The sequence below is a fragment of the Apteryx mantelli genome, chromosome 4 (genome assembly GCF_036417845.1).
Source record: "Apteryx mantelli isolate bAptMan1 chromosome 4, bAptMan1.hap1, whole genome shotgun sequence".
Lineage (NCBI taxonomy): Eukaryota > Metazoa > Chordata > Aves > Apterygiformes > Apterygidae > Apteryx > Apteryx mantelli.
Window position 1 is genome coordinate 13,625,849 of NC_089981.1, and position 12,801 is coordinate 13,638,649.

General features: G+C 43.9%; 1 protein-coding gene across 1 annotated transcript; it reads left to right on the forward strand.

The window, feature by feature from the left end:
- Positions 1-8,947: 8,947 nt before the first annotated feature.
- Positions 8,948-9,886, forward strand: LOC136991942 (olfactory receptor 4S2-like; the record flags this gene model as incomplete). Its single annotated transcript, XM_067295439.1, has 1 exon — positions 8,948-9,886. A coding segment is annotated over exon 1 (924 nt), but the record flags the coding sequence as incomplete, so codon positions are not given.
- Positions 9,887-12,801: the final 2,915 nt, after the last annotated feature.

The window sequence follows — 12,801 nt, forward strand, 5'->3', positions numbered from 1 at the left end:
CATCAGGCACTGAACTGTTTCGATGGCGAAGCAGAGCAGGTAGCCAAAGTCAGCGGCAGCCAGGTTCAGGATGTAGACAGTGAAGCGGTTCCTCCGGATGCGGAAGCCGAGGTACCACAGGACCGTGCCATTTCCCACCATGCCAGAGGCAGAGCTGATGAGGCAGAAGCTCTCCATGAACTTGAGGAGAGCACATGACGGCTCTGCCTTTTGCACAGTCCCACTGTAATTAGTCCCTTCAGCCAGGCTTGAACTGCTTTGAAAGGAGAGCATTATGAACTGATCAGTCACTATGAAATAACCAAAATGGAGAAAGTTTCTTCTTCTCTCTGTTTCTGCAAGAGACAGAGGGGAATTTAGTGACTGATACACTGCTTTTATACTTACAGCCTTGCGGCCTGGGACAGCTATTGCTCACGGAGTATGCATGGTTGATGTCTGGGAAGGTAACAGCAAGATGCTACATATTGAGGAGAAGGCAAAATCATGCAGAAATTTGGAGAGGCTGAAGCAGGAAGACAGGGTGAGACAGTTCAACAGAGTAAAAAAAAGAAGCAGAAGGAAACATTGCTACTTATAGAGAGGGAGGAGCAGGAGATGAGGAGGGGGTAACTCTACGCAGTGATCGTGTGTGTGTGTGGATGTCTGTGAGAGAGGACATGAAGATGGAACAGCAGAGACAGAGAACATCCCAAAGCATTAATGATGGCAAGGAAATGCTGAACCTATCCCAGAAATGCTTACCTTCCTGCCCCAGTGCATCGGAATTGACTGCTCAGAGAAGCTGGGACCTGGCATCAGCTCTAGTGTCTTTCTCTTGGTTTCTGATTCATCCCATGGATCTTCTGGGAAACAGTTTCTGTGAAAAAGACAAGGAAGTTCTTTCAGCCTGCAGATTCAGTTTCTGTCTCCTGTGGTGTAATGAAGCAGGTGTTGTCAGGAAGGAGTGTTTTCACTGTACTGAGGAGGCTGGGATGAAGTCAGCGGCAGATGAGAATGGGGCTCTCTCATGTTGTGAGGCAGTTTCCTATTTCTGCTCTACTTCTCTGGTTGCTTTTACAGTAGGTGGGGAGAAAATTACCTGCCAGGGATTCCATTCCCAGGGATGCTGTGGGATTTTGCATGCATCTGTGAAAGGCTCTTGGTGCGTTCGTACTCTGGCCAAATGCTGTTATAAAGGAGATGTACAAACGAGCAGTCAGTAGAGATTGCGGGAAGTTTTCAGAGTAACCGTATTCTGTTTTGTTTTTTCTTTCTTGGAACATGAGAATCAGCTGGAATGGGGTTATTCCAGAAGAGGACGTCCCTTCTTCCAATGTTTCCTTCAAAAATCACTTCCTGTGCAATGTCTCGCCCCAAATCCTGCCAAGACCCCCAAAAGAGAAACGGCTTGTCTGCTGTGCGTGGGGTGGGAAAGGGAGATCAGACATCGAGGCCTTCACAGCCTGGGTGCTAGGCATCAATAATCCTCTTTGGGCATTATCAGCCTTTGCCTGCCTCCCCGAATGCTTCTGGGCCTCCCTTTGACAACATGTGTAAAAAGGTGCCTATTTCTTTCTCCTGCAGATAGGAGGAATCTCCCCAAACTGCACAGGGCTCTAACAGCATTTGATGACTCGTCGTTCACCTCTGGACCCAGAGAATTAAAGTATTTTAGCAGCTTGACCTGAAAGGGACTTTAGAAAAATAGTAAACACAGCGATTTATTCGCCGTAATACAACAGAAACCCTGCAGACAAGAAGTATGCTTGCTGTGTGCCACTTACTTACAAAATGAAGAGGAAGAAAAGAGTTTTAACAATGTGATTGTGCAAGCTTCAAAATGGGCAGGTGTTGGCTCCAGAGGGACAAATCTCACTCAGACTTTGGGTATCACGTGGCGTAGCAGTAAAGATCTCTCTCTGCCTCTACAGTCAGGAATTGTCTTTGATTAGACAAATTAGACCTATTTTGTGATATTGTGACTTTTGTTTGCTACTTTTGTTTGATGTTTGAGGTAGGCTGAGGTGAGGGAGAGAAGAGGGTTGACTGCAGTCGGAGCTCTTGGAGTTGAGAGGGGGGGTAGCTGTGGGAAAGGAAGGGTGGGGATAACTACTGAGGTCAGAGGCTTGGGAAAGGGAAGCAAGTCAAGTCTTTAATTTAGAGTTTTTCTCTGACCCTTCTGCATGTGGTGAAAATTGGACTGTTCTGAAACACGCATATGCACCTACAGATTCCTTCCTCCAGGCCTCAACCACATTGCAGAAATACCAACAGTACCGTGAGTGCCTTATGTTGCAATCAATGAGAAAATAAAGACTATTTCAAACGCTGGTGTCTAGGAGCTCTTGTGATGAGTGGAGTCAGGTTTGCTGCCCTCAGGGCGGCAGGTGTCCCTTGCAGGCACCTCATGCCACTGGTACAGGGACTATGTTGAGGAACACACTCAGCACTAAAATCCTTGGCTGCCTGTCTCCTTTCAACCGTCCCCAGGGAAGCAGAAATGTGGGTTTTTTTCAGGCTGCTGGTGGCTCCTGAGGAACACATTCTTCTTAGCCATGACCACTGACCTTCTAGAGTGCTCTGTGTCCTGGCATCTTCCCAGAGAGATACTGAGCAAGTCAGAGGACAAACATAGCTCACATGCTGAGGGCATGCTCCATGGTAGGCTGGGCTGGCTATCTTAATGTTAGTTCAGGGCAGAAAATTCTGCACATGATCCCTATTTCCTTGCAGTCATCCTATCACCGACTTCTTCTGGACCACAAGAAATATATTGTAAACATGTGGCAGATGCCACGTCTGAGAATGCTTATCTCTTACTGTCAGTGATTGAGAGGGTCTACGATGGTGGTTTATATCCTCTAGAGGTGCCTCTCTCTCCATTGGGCATTCAGGGAATGTCAGGTGATTAGCTTTCTATCTAAGGCATTTCAAACAGATTTCATAATGTTAAATAGCATCAGCCTGGGCCATTGATATGTACTGTCATGTACTGTCATACTGGTTGTAATGGACGCCCTGTGGAGATATGCCGAATCATCAAAAACTTTGCATTCCATATAATGCAAGTGAAGTAACCATCCTATGACTTTCACAGACCATGCAAAAGCATGCTGAAAAAGTCACTCACAGTTCTCGTATAGCTCTTATAAGACTTTGGTAAGATTGGTCTCTTGTCTCCAAAGCATATTCAAAACCTGAGTCTACTTCCTTAACGAAACTAATTACTGAAAGCCTGCATCAAATAGCAGCAGCATAGCTCTAGTTTCACAGACCTTGCAGAAGATGCTCTATTGCTGCTCAGGGTCACACAGATTGAGAAGTTGTCAGTCCTCTTCCCTAATGCCTGCTGCTGATTTCACAACCTCCCTCAACACAACTTCTCCTTCCCCAAGGGTCCACTGTCACTGCAGAACCTCCCTTAGCACACTCATCACTACCGAGTGTCCTCTTCTGACCTCAAAACCTCTCCCAAGATGTCAAGTGATAAGTTGTCACCATACATTGTCCCCTACTGCTCCGCACTACCTGTTCTACTGTAGGATCTCCTTGAACTCTGTAGCCAGCCTTATGACACCTCAGCAGCCACAGTTTTCCAACCTCTCCTAGTGTTACCCTTCAAAACACGATGCCCGCTTCTGATGTCACAAGGTCTTTCAACACAGCTTAGCACCCACAGTATTACCTGCCACTTCATACTATCTTTCAGCACAGTCCCTCACCACACCTCAGGCACTTCTGGTTTCACAAACTCCATGAAGACAGCTCCTGGCCATGTAGCATCCATTTCAAGTTTCACAACTTCCCTCTACACCGTGCCTTGTCCCCATCCTGCCCATCATCAAATTCACAACACACATTCACCATGGCTCTATGAACAAACCCCTTGCCAGTATTCACTATCCAGCTGCAAAACCTCATTCATCTCACCATGCACAGTCCCTCCTTGTCCAAATCACAGCTCCCTTGAGCATGACCTGCTGCCATAGCGGTGTCCAGAGCCAGGTGCCAAGGTAAGTGGAAAGAAAATGGAGAAAAGACCTTTCTCCTTTGCTGGCACTAAGCACATCCATATGGGGAATTATTTTGCAGCAGGAGGTAGCAGCAATTCTTCATTTGGACTTGTGCATTAAGTCACCTCTGGTAGTCCATTTGGCTAGGGAAACAAAAGGACGTGAATGTGATGCTAGCCAAGTTGCTGCCATGTGTGCCACTGGGTACAGAAAGTGGCAGGCTGACTCATACTAGGTTAGCAGGCCAGATGCTATTGGCCTGATCTCTGGCTTCTGTCATCTGTTGGTCCTCTTCCTTTCCCAAAGATTGTAAGACTTTGTTTACCTTCTTACCCAATACTCTTGTTTCCTGTAGTGACTACTGTTAACCCTCATTAAGCTGCCCAAGACTCCAGGCGACAGTAAAAGGACATTTAAGTTAGGGGACTATTTTCACCAAGACATTTCTTTACCAGTATTTATTCTCATTAACTGTAGGATTTCTGTTTTCACTGTGGAGATCGCTGGCATTCTGTGCAGAGGAGATGGAGACATTAACTATGTTGCTATCAGGCCATTCCACATTTCCAGAAATTTCAGCAAAACAAAGCAAAGGACAGTAGCTGAGACAATGTCTTTCCTGACATCCATGAGGCATAAGCTACAAATACACAGTAGAGTTGAGAGCCATGATGAATTTGACTTGGGCCTTGGTTGAGATGATATGCTGCTATAAATCAGCATGTCTATTTGCTTCATTTGTTTCATTTCATAGGTTCACCTTTGACTGCAGCTGCTCAGGTTAAGAAAGATGGGGCCCATCGTGGCAGTGAGATTTGTCCGCCCTAAGTTATTTTGTTTAAAAGCTAGATGTCCATTTCAGACCTAATCGCATCCTAAAATCAGTTCTGAGGTATATCAGATGCATCTGCCTCCAGAGACATTCATTTTTTTTCCGCAGAAGAGCCTAGAGTGACTACGTCAGGGTTAAATTTGCTGACTTCCATCGGCATTAAATAGGTGACTTCCTCCCTCAGTTTCCCAATTCGTAAATGAAGGATTTTTTTTTTTTTGACTGACTTTGTAATTCACTGACCTCTGTTAAAACATGCAAATTCTTGCAAAGAGGCTTTATTCACTCGATTTCCAGTGATGAAATTTCTGGTGAGATAGGACTTGGAGGGTCATCAAGAGGTCACCCAGGACATCTTCTGTCCCTATAAAAACTTAATTGTACCACTCCTGAGAGAAATGAGCCCAACCTGTCCTTAAAAGACTCCTGTGATAGGAATTCTTTACCATCCCTGGAGGATGGTGACTCTTCTTACAGCTTGAGGTTTCTTTCTTTTTTTCCTTTAATGAGGATTTCTCTTTTACATGTTTTTTGGAATACACAGAAGTTAAAAAAGGAGAGAAAATATCTAGATTACAAATGGACTGTTTTAGCATTCACAATGCTAGGAGGCCAGAGCAGTGGACCTAATGGCCCTTTACACATGGGAAATCCATACAACTATCAGCTTGGAGTAAGGAAGAACTCCGAGAAGCGTTAGCTGGATAGGTCCATGCATATGCTTGTTCACTTGAATACTCAGCTACTCCTTTGACTGTTATTTCTTATGGAGAAACCCTGAAATGCCTTTGTGATATCATTATAAAAGCATTGACTGACAACTGTTTCTTTAAAATATATTTACTTAAACTTTTCAGTCAAGACAGAACTCATTCTCCTCCTTTGCCCCTTTCTTTCACGCCTTCCCTTCACCAAGCCTCCACCCCTCCCTCCTCCAGCCCCAAGAGCCCTTCAGGTGGAAGATTTCCTGGGAGAGGGTTAAAGATTGGTGCTTAAATGGTTTTCTTCTCAGCCCTTTGTGGAGCTGCTGGGATATGAAAGCATCATTCAGCACACCCAGGTCACATCATCCACACAGCCTATTAAACCACTTCTCACATAGGCAGGAAACATGAAGATGCACTTGTGACACATGAAAGCAAGTAATAAATTAGATGGGATTGGATTATACACTAACAGCCACCTCCTAAGCAAGTTTTGGAAGCTTTCCAGAAGCCATTCTGTGTTCTTTAAAGGCACTGTGCTCTAACACATTCATACCAGGGGAGACAGAAGTTGAGGAGATAAAGTTGTAGAGCCCTTACACAAAAAATTAGATCTCTAAACACAGGCGAGGTAAGTTTTGCTGCTTCTCTGGCTTCTCGCTTTGCTTTGCTTTGCTTTGCTTTGCTTTTCTTTCCTCTTCCTTTTCCTTTTCATTTCTTCTTGAACAAATGTGAAAATATGGAAAGGAACTTCCACTGAAGTTACTGACTGTCTCTAGTTATCTTTGGCTAGAATCATATACAGAGCTAGTTCTACAGCTGCAGATTAGATTGCTTCGATATTATTCTTTTGTTTCCCATAACCACCTGAGATTTCAGGGAAGAATGTATGCAGTAAGGAGATGGTGCAATTTCTCACCCTTTTTGAGATGTTAAGAGTACACATGAGATTCATTTTATTTTGCAGCTGATTGCATTATGTCATATAGCTCAGGTCTACCCCTGCAAAGGCACTTGAAGAGATAAGCCATAACTGGTGCCAATCCTCTACTGAAGTATTCATTCTAGTAATCCTCTTGGAGTCAGCAGTAAGAAACGGGTACCGGCAGCACATGCTTCATCACATCTACAAGTAGACTGGTCAGGTGTAATATGCCTAGCGTAGGTACAAATACCTACATGACTTAAGTCGATGAGATGAGATCAGACAGATGGGTAGTTTGTTAAATGCAGTTTGGTGGTGATGGAAAGGACCTTATCAAGCAAGATACATGGTCGAGCTGTCTGAATTGTGAATCGGTCCTTTTGTAGATGCACACCTTGTTTTTAGCTCAGGAATTTGCCATCTGCTTGTATTCAGGCATACAGTTTCCCCTGACCATTTCTCTCTTGGTCACTCCTTTCTGGCTGCCTAAATATGGCCCTGCGATTGCTGTGGTATGCTTCCAGTCATGCTCTGGCTTGGATGGAGCCCAGCTATTTCTTTTTGACTGGGTACTGCACAGCCATAAAGGTGTGCTCATTTCATCCCTGTCATTTATTTTGTTGAGAAGTCTACGTCGTTGCTCAGTAGAAGGAAGAGGGGTAGAAAGGATCACAACTTGGTAAGACGAGGGAGAAAATGACCTCCCGTTGTTCTTACTGATCCTTTTCCTTGTAGAAATATCTGAAAAGGAACCATCCATGTAAATTTTACCCTTCTGCTTGAAAAACTTTCATCTAGTTTAAGTACAACTGTAAGCATAGGAAAAGTCCCTAACTTTGCCCACTTCCTCTCTCGGCTTCACTTTGTGGGTTTGAAAGTAATCTTGGGTTTTCTCAGTTTCAGTGTTTCCTGTGGATGCTTGATCCCTTTGTGCCTGCACGAGAATTTCTGATTATGCTGCAGATTGAAGTAGTTGGTAGATAACTTGGCTTAACTGAATCATTCCGCAGATTTGCTCACAGATCACGAATACAAATGAGAAGACCTGGTTGTGATGTAATTCTGCAGGACTTAAAATGGTGCATTTTAACACCAGCTGACGGGGAATGTTTTGATCCTAGAAGGAAGCCCATACAGTGGATATTTTTATTAAAAGACTGCCCGCTTTTGGCTGACCTTAAACTCTCTGTGAAGAGTTTAATCTGGTGGTTCCCAGACTTCTTTTACCAAGGGAATTCTGGTCATCTGGGTGCAAAAGGCAAGCTAGAAACATTACATTCTTTTTATACATGTGGGCTACTCATTTATTAGTGACATGTAATGCTCGATGGGTTGTAGGTGGAATACAGGGTGAACCAAAGAAGTCCCATGTTTATGCTGGAATGTGACCTTGTCTCGAATGAGAAACTGTATGGATGTAGAAATGCCTAGGGACAAGGAGCTCAGCCATAACCTAAAACAGGTGGATGGCATTACAAAAAGCTCTGAGCTACTTTCAGGCACCAAAAGGGATTATTCTCTGAGGGTCATTCTAACCTGGTGGTGCTAATTTGCTTAAGCTCCTCATAGTGAGTGGAGGAAAAAAGGGTTCTGCAAAGGACCCTCATTTAGTCATTCTGAATCAGCCTATGAATCAGACTTATACTGGCTGTTGAAGGAGTTTAGTTAGATTAGCTTCATTAAGCTAAGTTAACCCTTGAAAGCATCACGCAGAGTGTATCAAAAATCATACTAGGTAAAATCAGTACAATGCTGGGACAGAAGATCTCACAAGAGTCTTTCATTCTTCCTTCCTCTGATAGAAACAATGCTGAGATTTAGAACAATGTGAAATACTACATTAAGTCATATGTGCAATTTTTTTTCCTCCATGATAGATAACCTTCCCAGAACTCATTTTTCAGCCTGTGACATTTCATATTTACGTTTCAAAATGTATATACACAAGAGAGTTCTTTTCTCTGCCTGTGGTTACATTTCCCTTCTAAACAAGAATTCAAAGATCATGTGTACTTATAAAGCAAATCACCATTCTGAGCAATATTTCCAGGTATTCTTAAAGACACCCATTTTACAAAGATTGCTGTGAGGGACTTTGTCTCCCCTGAGGGCAAACATGCTGCATTATCTGCCTTGTAGTGCCCAAGGTGAACACTCTGGCCTTGTCCTTAGTGCATGGAAGGCTATCGGCCATGGAGCCAGTCCTTCAAGATCCTGGAGGACCAGGATTAAGGAACATATCACAGAATGCACCTATCTCTGTGCCACCAAAGCCATGGCAGAAGCTTTGTACTGTGGAGAATTAAATAACCGTTAAAAAAAAATACATGACAGAAACTAAACACTTCAAAAGCTTAATACTAATGCTATATCTTTCTTGGTTTGTATCTACTTCTGATATAGAACTCATTACTAATAATGAAAAAATGCTGATGAATCATGTGTCTGTCTTTGTTTTCCCAGGTGTGTAAGCTGTGTATTGCATATTGCCACCTGACTGATAAACATGGAGAACGTAAGCAGTGTGAAGGAATTCATTCTTCTGGGCCTTTCAAAGAACCAAGGGGTGCAGAAAATATGTTTTGTGGTGTTTTTGTTCTTCTATATTGTTATTGTGGCAGGAAATCTGCTCATCGTTGTCACTGTAATTAGCAGTCAACGTCTGAACTCCCCCATGTATTTCTTTCTCTGCTACCTGTCCATTGCAGATATTTGCCTCTCTTCTGTCACAGCTCCCAAAATGATTGCTGACTTCCTTGTCAAAAAGAAAACCATTTCCTTTGGGGGTTGCATGGCACAGCTATTCGCGTCACATTTCTTTGGCTGCACTGAGATCTTCATCCTCACAGTGATGGCCTATGATCGCTACTTTGCCATATGCAGACCCCTGCACTACACCACCCTCATGACCAGGCGTGTGTGTGGCTGGATGGTGATGGGTTCATGGGTGGGGGGCTTTGTGCACTCCCTGGTGCAGACCCTCATAACCGTTAGCCTCCCTTTTTGCGGCCCCAACAAAATTGACCACTACCTTTGTGATGTCCATCCCCTACTACAACTGGCCTGTACTGACACCTATGTTGCGGGCATCATTGTCGTTGCCAATGGTGGAATGATTTCTTTGGTCTCTTTCTTCATCCTGGTCACGTCCTATATTGTCATTTTGTTATCCTTGAAAAGGCGAACGTCCAAAGGGCGGTACAAAGCCCTCTCCACCTGTGGGTCCCACATTACTGTGGTGATTCTCTTCTTTGGGCCATGCACATTCATCTACATACGCCCATCCAGCAATCTCTCGGAGGACAAGAGGATAGCTTTGTTTTACACTGTCATCACTCCCATGCTGAACCCACTCATCTACACGCTGAGAAATGAGGAGGTGAAAAGTGCCATGAGAAAACTGTGGAATAGAAAAGTTTGGCGTGAAAAGGGTGAGGTGTAGAACTGTGGTAACATTTTCTCAGGAGCTGAGAAAATCAAGTCTCTCTCACTATAATTCCATTTTGGAAAATTTACTGAAAGCTCCCTTTTGAAGAAAAGCTTGGTTTTAGCTGTTGCAGTAATTAGGAAGACGCTGAAAGTTCATGTTTTGACTGGAATGGCATTGTAAACTCTGTGACTAGCAGGGATTCCCTTTATGTTCTCTTTCTGAATAGCACAGGCCCAGGACTGGGGCTTCCAAGCACTGCTGAGACACCAGCAAATAAATACATGAATGCTATCAAAAATATTAAAATGTGTTCCAGGCAGAGCATCCCATTAGTCCGAGCTCTCCCAGGTGTAAACTTTCCATCAGACAAACTCCATCTACTCTGTAATCTACTCAGCTAGGAAACAATGGCCCAAGGTGTCTGCAAGGCTGTTGGTCACCTGCTGCTGGAAGCAATTGTACCAAAGGCTTCCTTCTCCTTTACTTTGGAGTAAATGCCTTCTTAGGAGTACTGCATTGTCATATGCTGAATCCATGGGTTAGCAATTAAACTGCTGATATTAGATGCTGGCTGGGTCATTTGCTGATGCAGATGATATGAGGAGAAGCTTCTCCCCTTCCCATTCCAGTGCAGCAACTCTCTGCCTTTCTGCAGTAGTTCACCTATCACTAATGCCCTCCTTCCTAGCCATCCCCTCTGCCCTTCATCTCTGCCTCAGATTTTGCATTTTACTGTTTAGACTAATAGAGAATCAAAGATCCAAGTGAAAGATAAATTGCTCACCGTAGGAAATTGTCGCCACCAAAGAAAGCATTGGGGGGGGCAAAGAAAGCATTGGGGGGCACAATTTTATGTGTCAATGAAAAAAATAGAGGTATTTGGGAATAATTCCTGTGCTCAAGGCCTGTCCGCCTCCTAGCACAACAGTGCACATTCCAAAAGAAGCACATATCTAATACTAAATGAAGTCCATTTATCTGGACAGCATTGGAAAGCAAGCAAGAACGCAAGCAAACCCCCCCACAATGTGACATGGTCTAGGTGATCACGCTCCACAGTCACCCTGTAGAGATTACTCTAATAGCTGTCCAAAATATATATTTTAGCTCCCCGTCCACTGATTCTTTCTGACAAAGAAAACTTCACATGCCTCTGGGATCTCATTGCTTCTGGTAAGCTTGTGCTTCTGCTGTGCAATTTACTTGAAATATTTCTGCCACAACTTCCCCATCTGGAGAGAGAGAGAGAGAGAGAGAGAGAGAGAGAGAGTTGTTCTTGCAGATGCTCTTGGAAGTTTTTTTTGCAGAATGAGAAATGGAGCTAGACATTCAGGCTGTCCCTTTCATCCTCTGTAGTTTTCAGCCCTGGCAGAGATGTGGACTGCTCTCGTGACACATAAGAAGCAGCTTGGAGCTGAGAGGTTTTGATGAAACTGCCTAAAGTGCTCCGAGAGGTCATCAGAGGAGAATAGCAGGCAAACTGTTGGAGACTAGCAAATATAAACTGTGTAAGTTTTCTGATCTTGCTTCTTTGTTTTGTTCAAGCATGACTATGAAATCCTGCCTTTGAAAAGAGGCATTACTGTTGAGCGACTTTTGTGAGGTGCATTTTATGAAGTAGAAAGAACTCCCATTTTTTTACCCTTTGTTTTAATTGGTGTCTTCTTTGCTTATTTTTCAGTTATATGCCATTTCCAGAAATATCTGTCAAAAGGAAGTTTCTGGTGTTACAGAGTCAAGGAGTCAATAGGTAGCTGCAGCACTTCCTGTGTACTCAGTCTTAACTTGTCCCCTCTAGCTGTACACATCGTGGCAACAATGCTCTTAACACACACGCTTTGGGCCTCCCCACACTGCTTTCCCTCTGCACATGGAGTGGCATGGAGATAGGGACAGAGACACGAAAGAATATTTCCTCTGCTGCTAAAGTTGGAGGGTGGAAGAGGCAGAGATCTCGTGAGAAAGAACTGATTGACCTGTGATTGTGGAACAGGATTAAGGTCCCAAAGGACTTGCCAGTATTGTAGACATTGTTAGGCAGCTCTTGCTGTCTATCTTTTCAGTGTAGAAACTGAACACTAGTGATACTTGCGTACTGCACTAGAGTGCAGCAAAGGTGAATACAAGGGTGTTGGTGAGTAAAGGAGATTCAGCAGTGGTGTATTTATTACCCCGGTGGCATCACAGGTGTGTTTTTATGGGGGTTTCCATGCCCAGTCCAGAACTTGGCTGAGGTGTACAAAAACCTTACTGACACATCGTTAATGCAGATTATCTCCAGTATTCACCCACGTACTGTAGGAAAGGTGGTCTGAGAAAATACAAGCCTGCTCTTTTGGAGACTGAGGTCGCAACCCAGAAACTCATGAGCAATAACTGGAACCAATCCACACAAGATGTAGCCCAGTACAGCACATATAGGACAATGACTCTCCTGCTTCAGGTTTCCTGGCATGCCTTGAACATGGTCTGATTTCACTTAGGGCGCCTTAAAGACAGTTTGTGCCTAAAGGCACATCTCTGCTAAACAGACATGAGGTAGGTGTCCACTTTACCTCCTCCAGAAGGATCTACACTGATAGTTGAAGTGATGTTAATTAGCCAGCTGCCTTGTGTCATGATGTGAATACTGACGGTTGCACAAAAATGCATGGACATTCTACCAGAGTCAGAGAGCAATAGCAAGGACTAGTTCTGTTGAATTCCCTCAGAGGGCTGAAAAAGAAGGTATGTTCACTGCTTGAGCAGAATTCCTTAGGGGATGACTAGCGTGTTGAGACTCAAATCAAAACATGCACTATCCTTCTCAGTCAGTTTTTCATTTCCAAACCAACACTTCAAAAGTGGATGTTTAGGCAACCTAGTGACTAGTCTTCCCTTTTAAAAGGGGCAAAGATCAGAAATATGAATCTGGA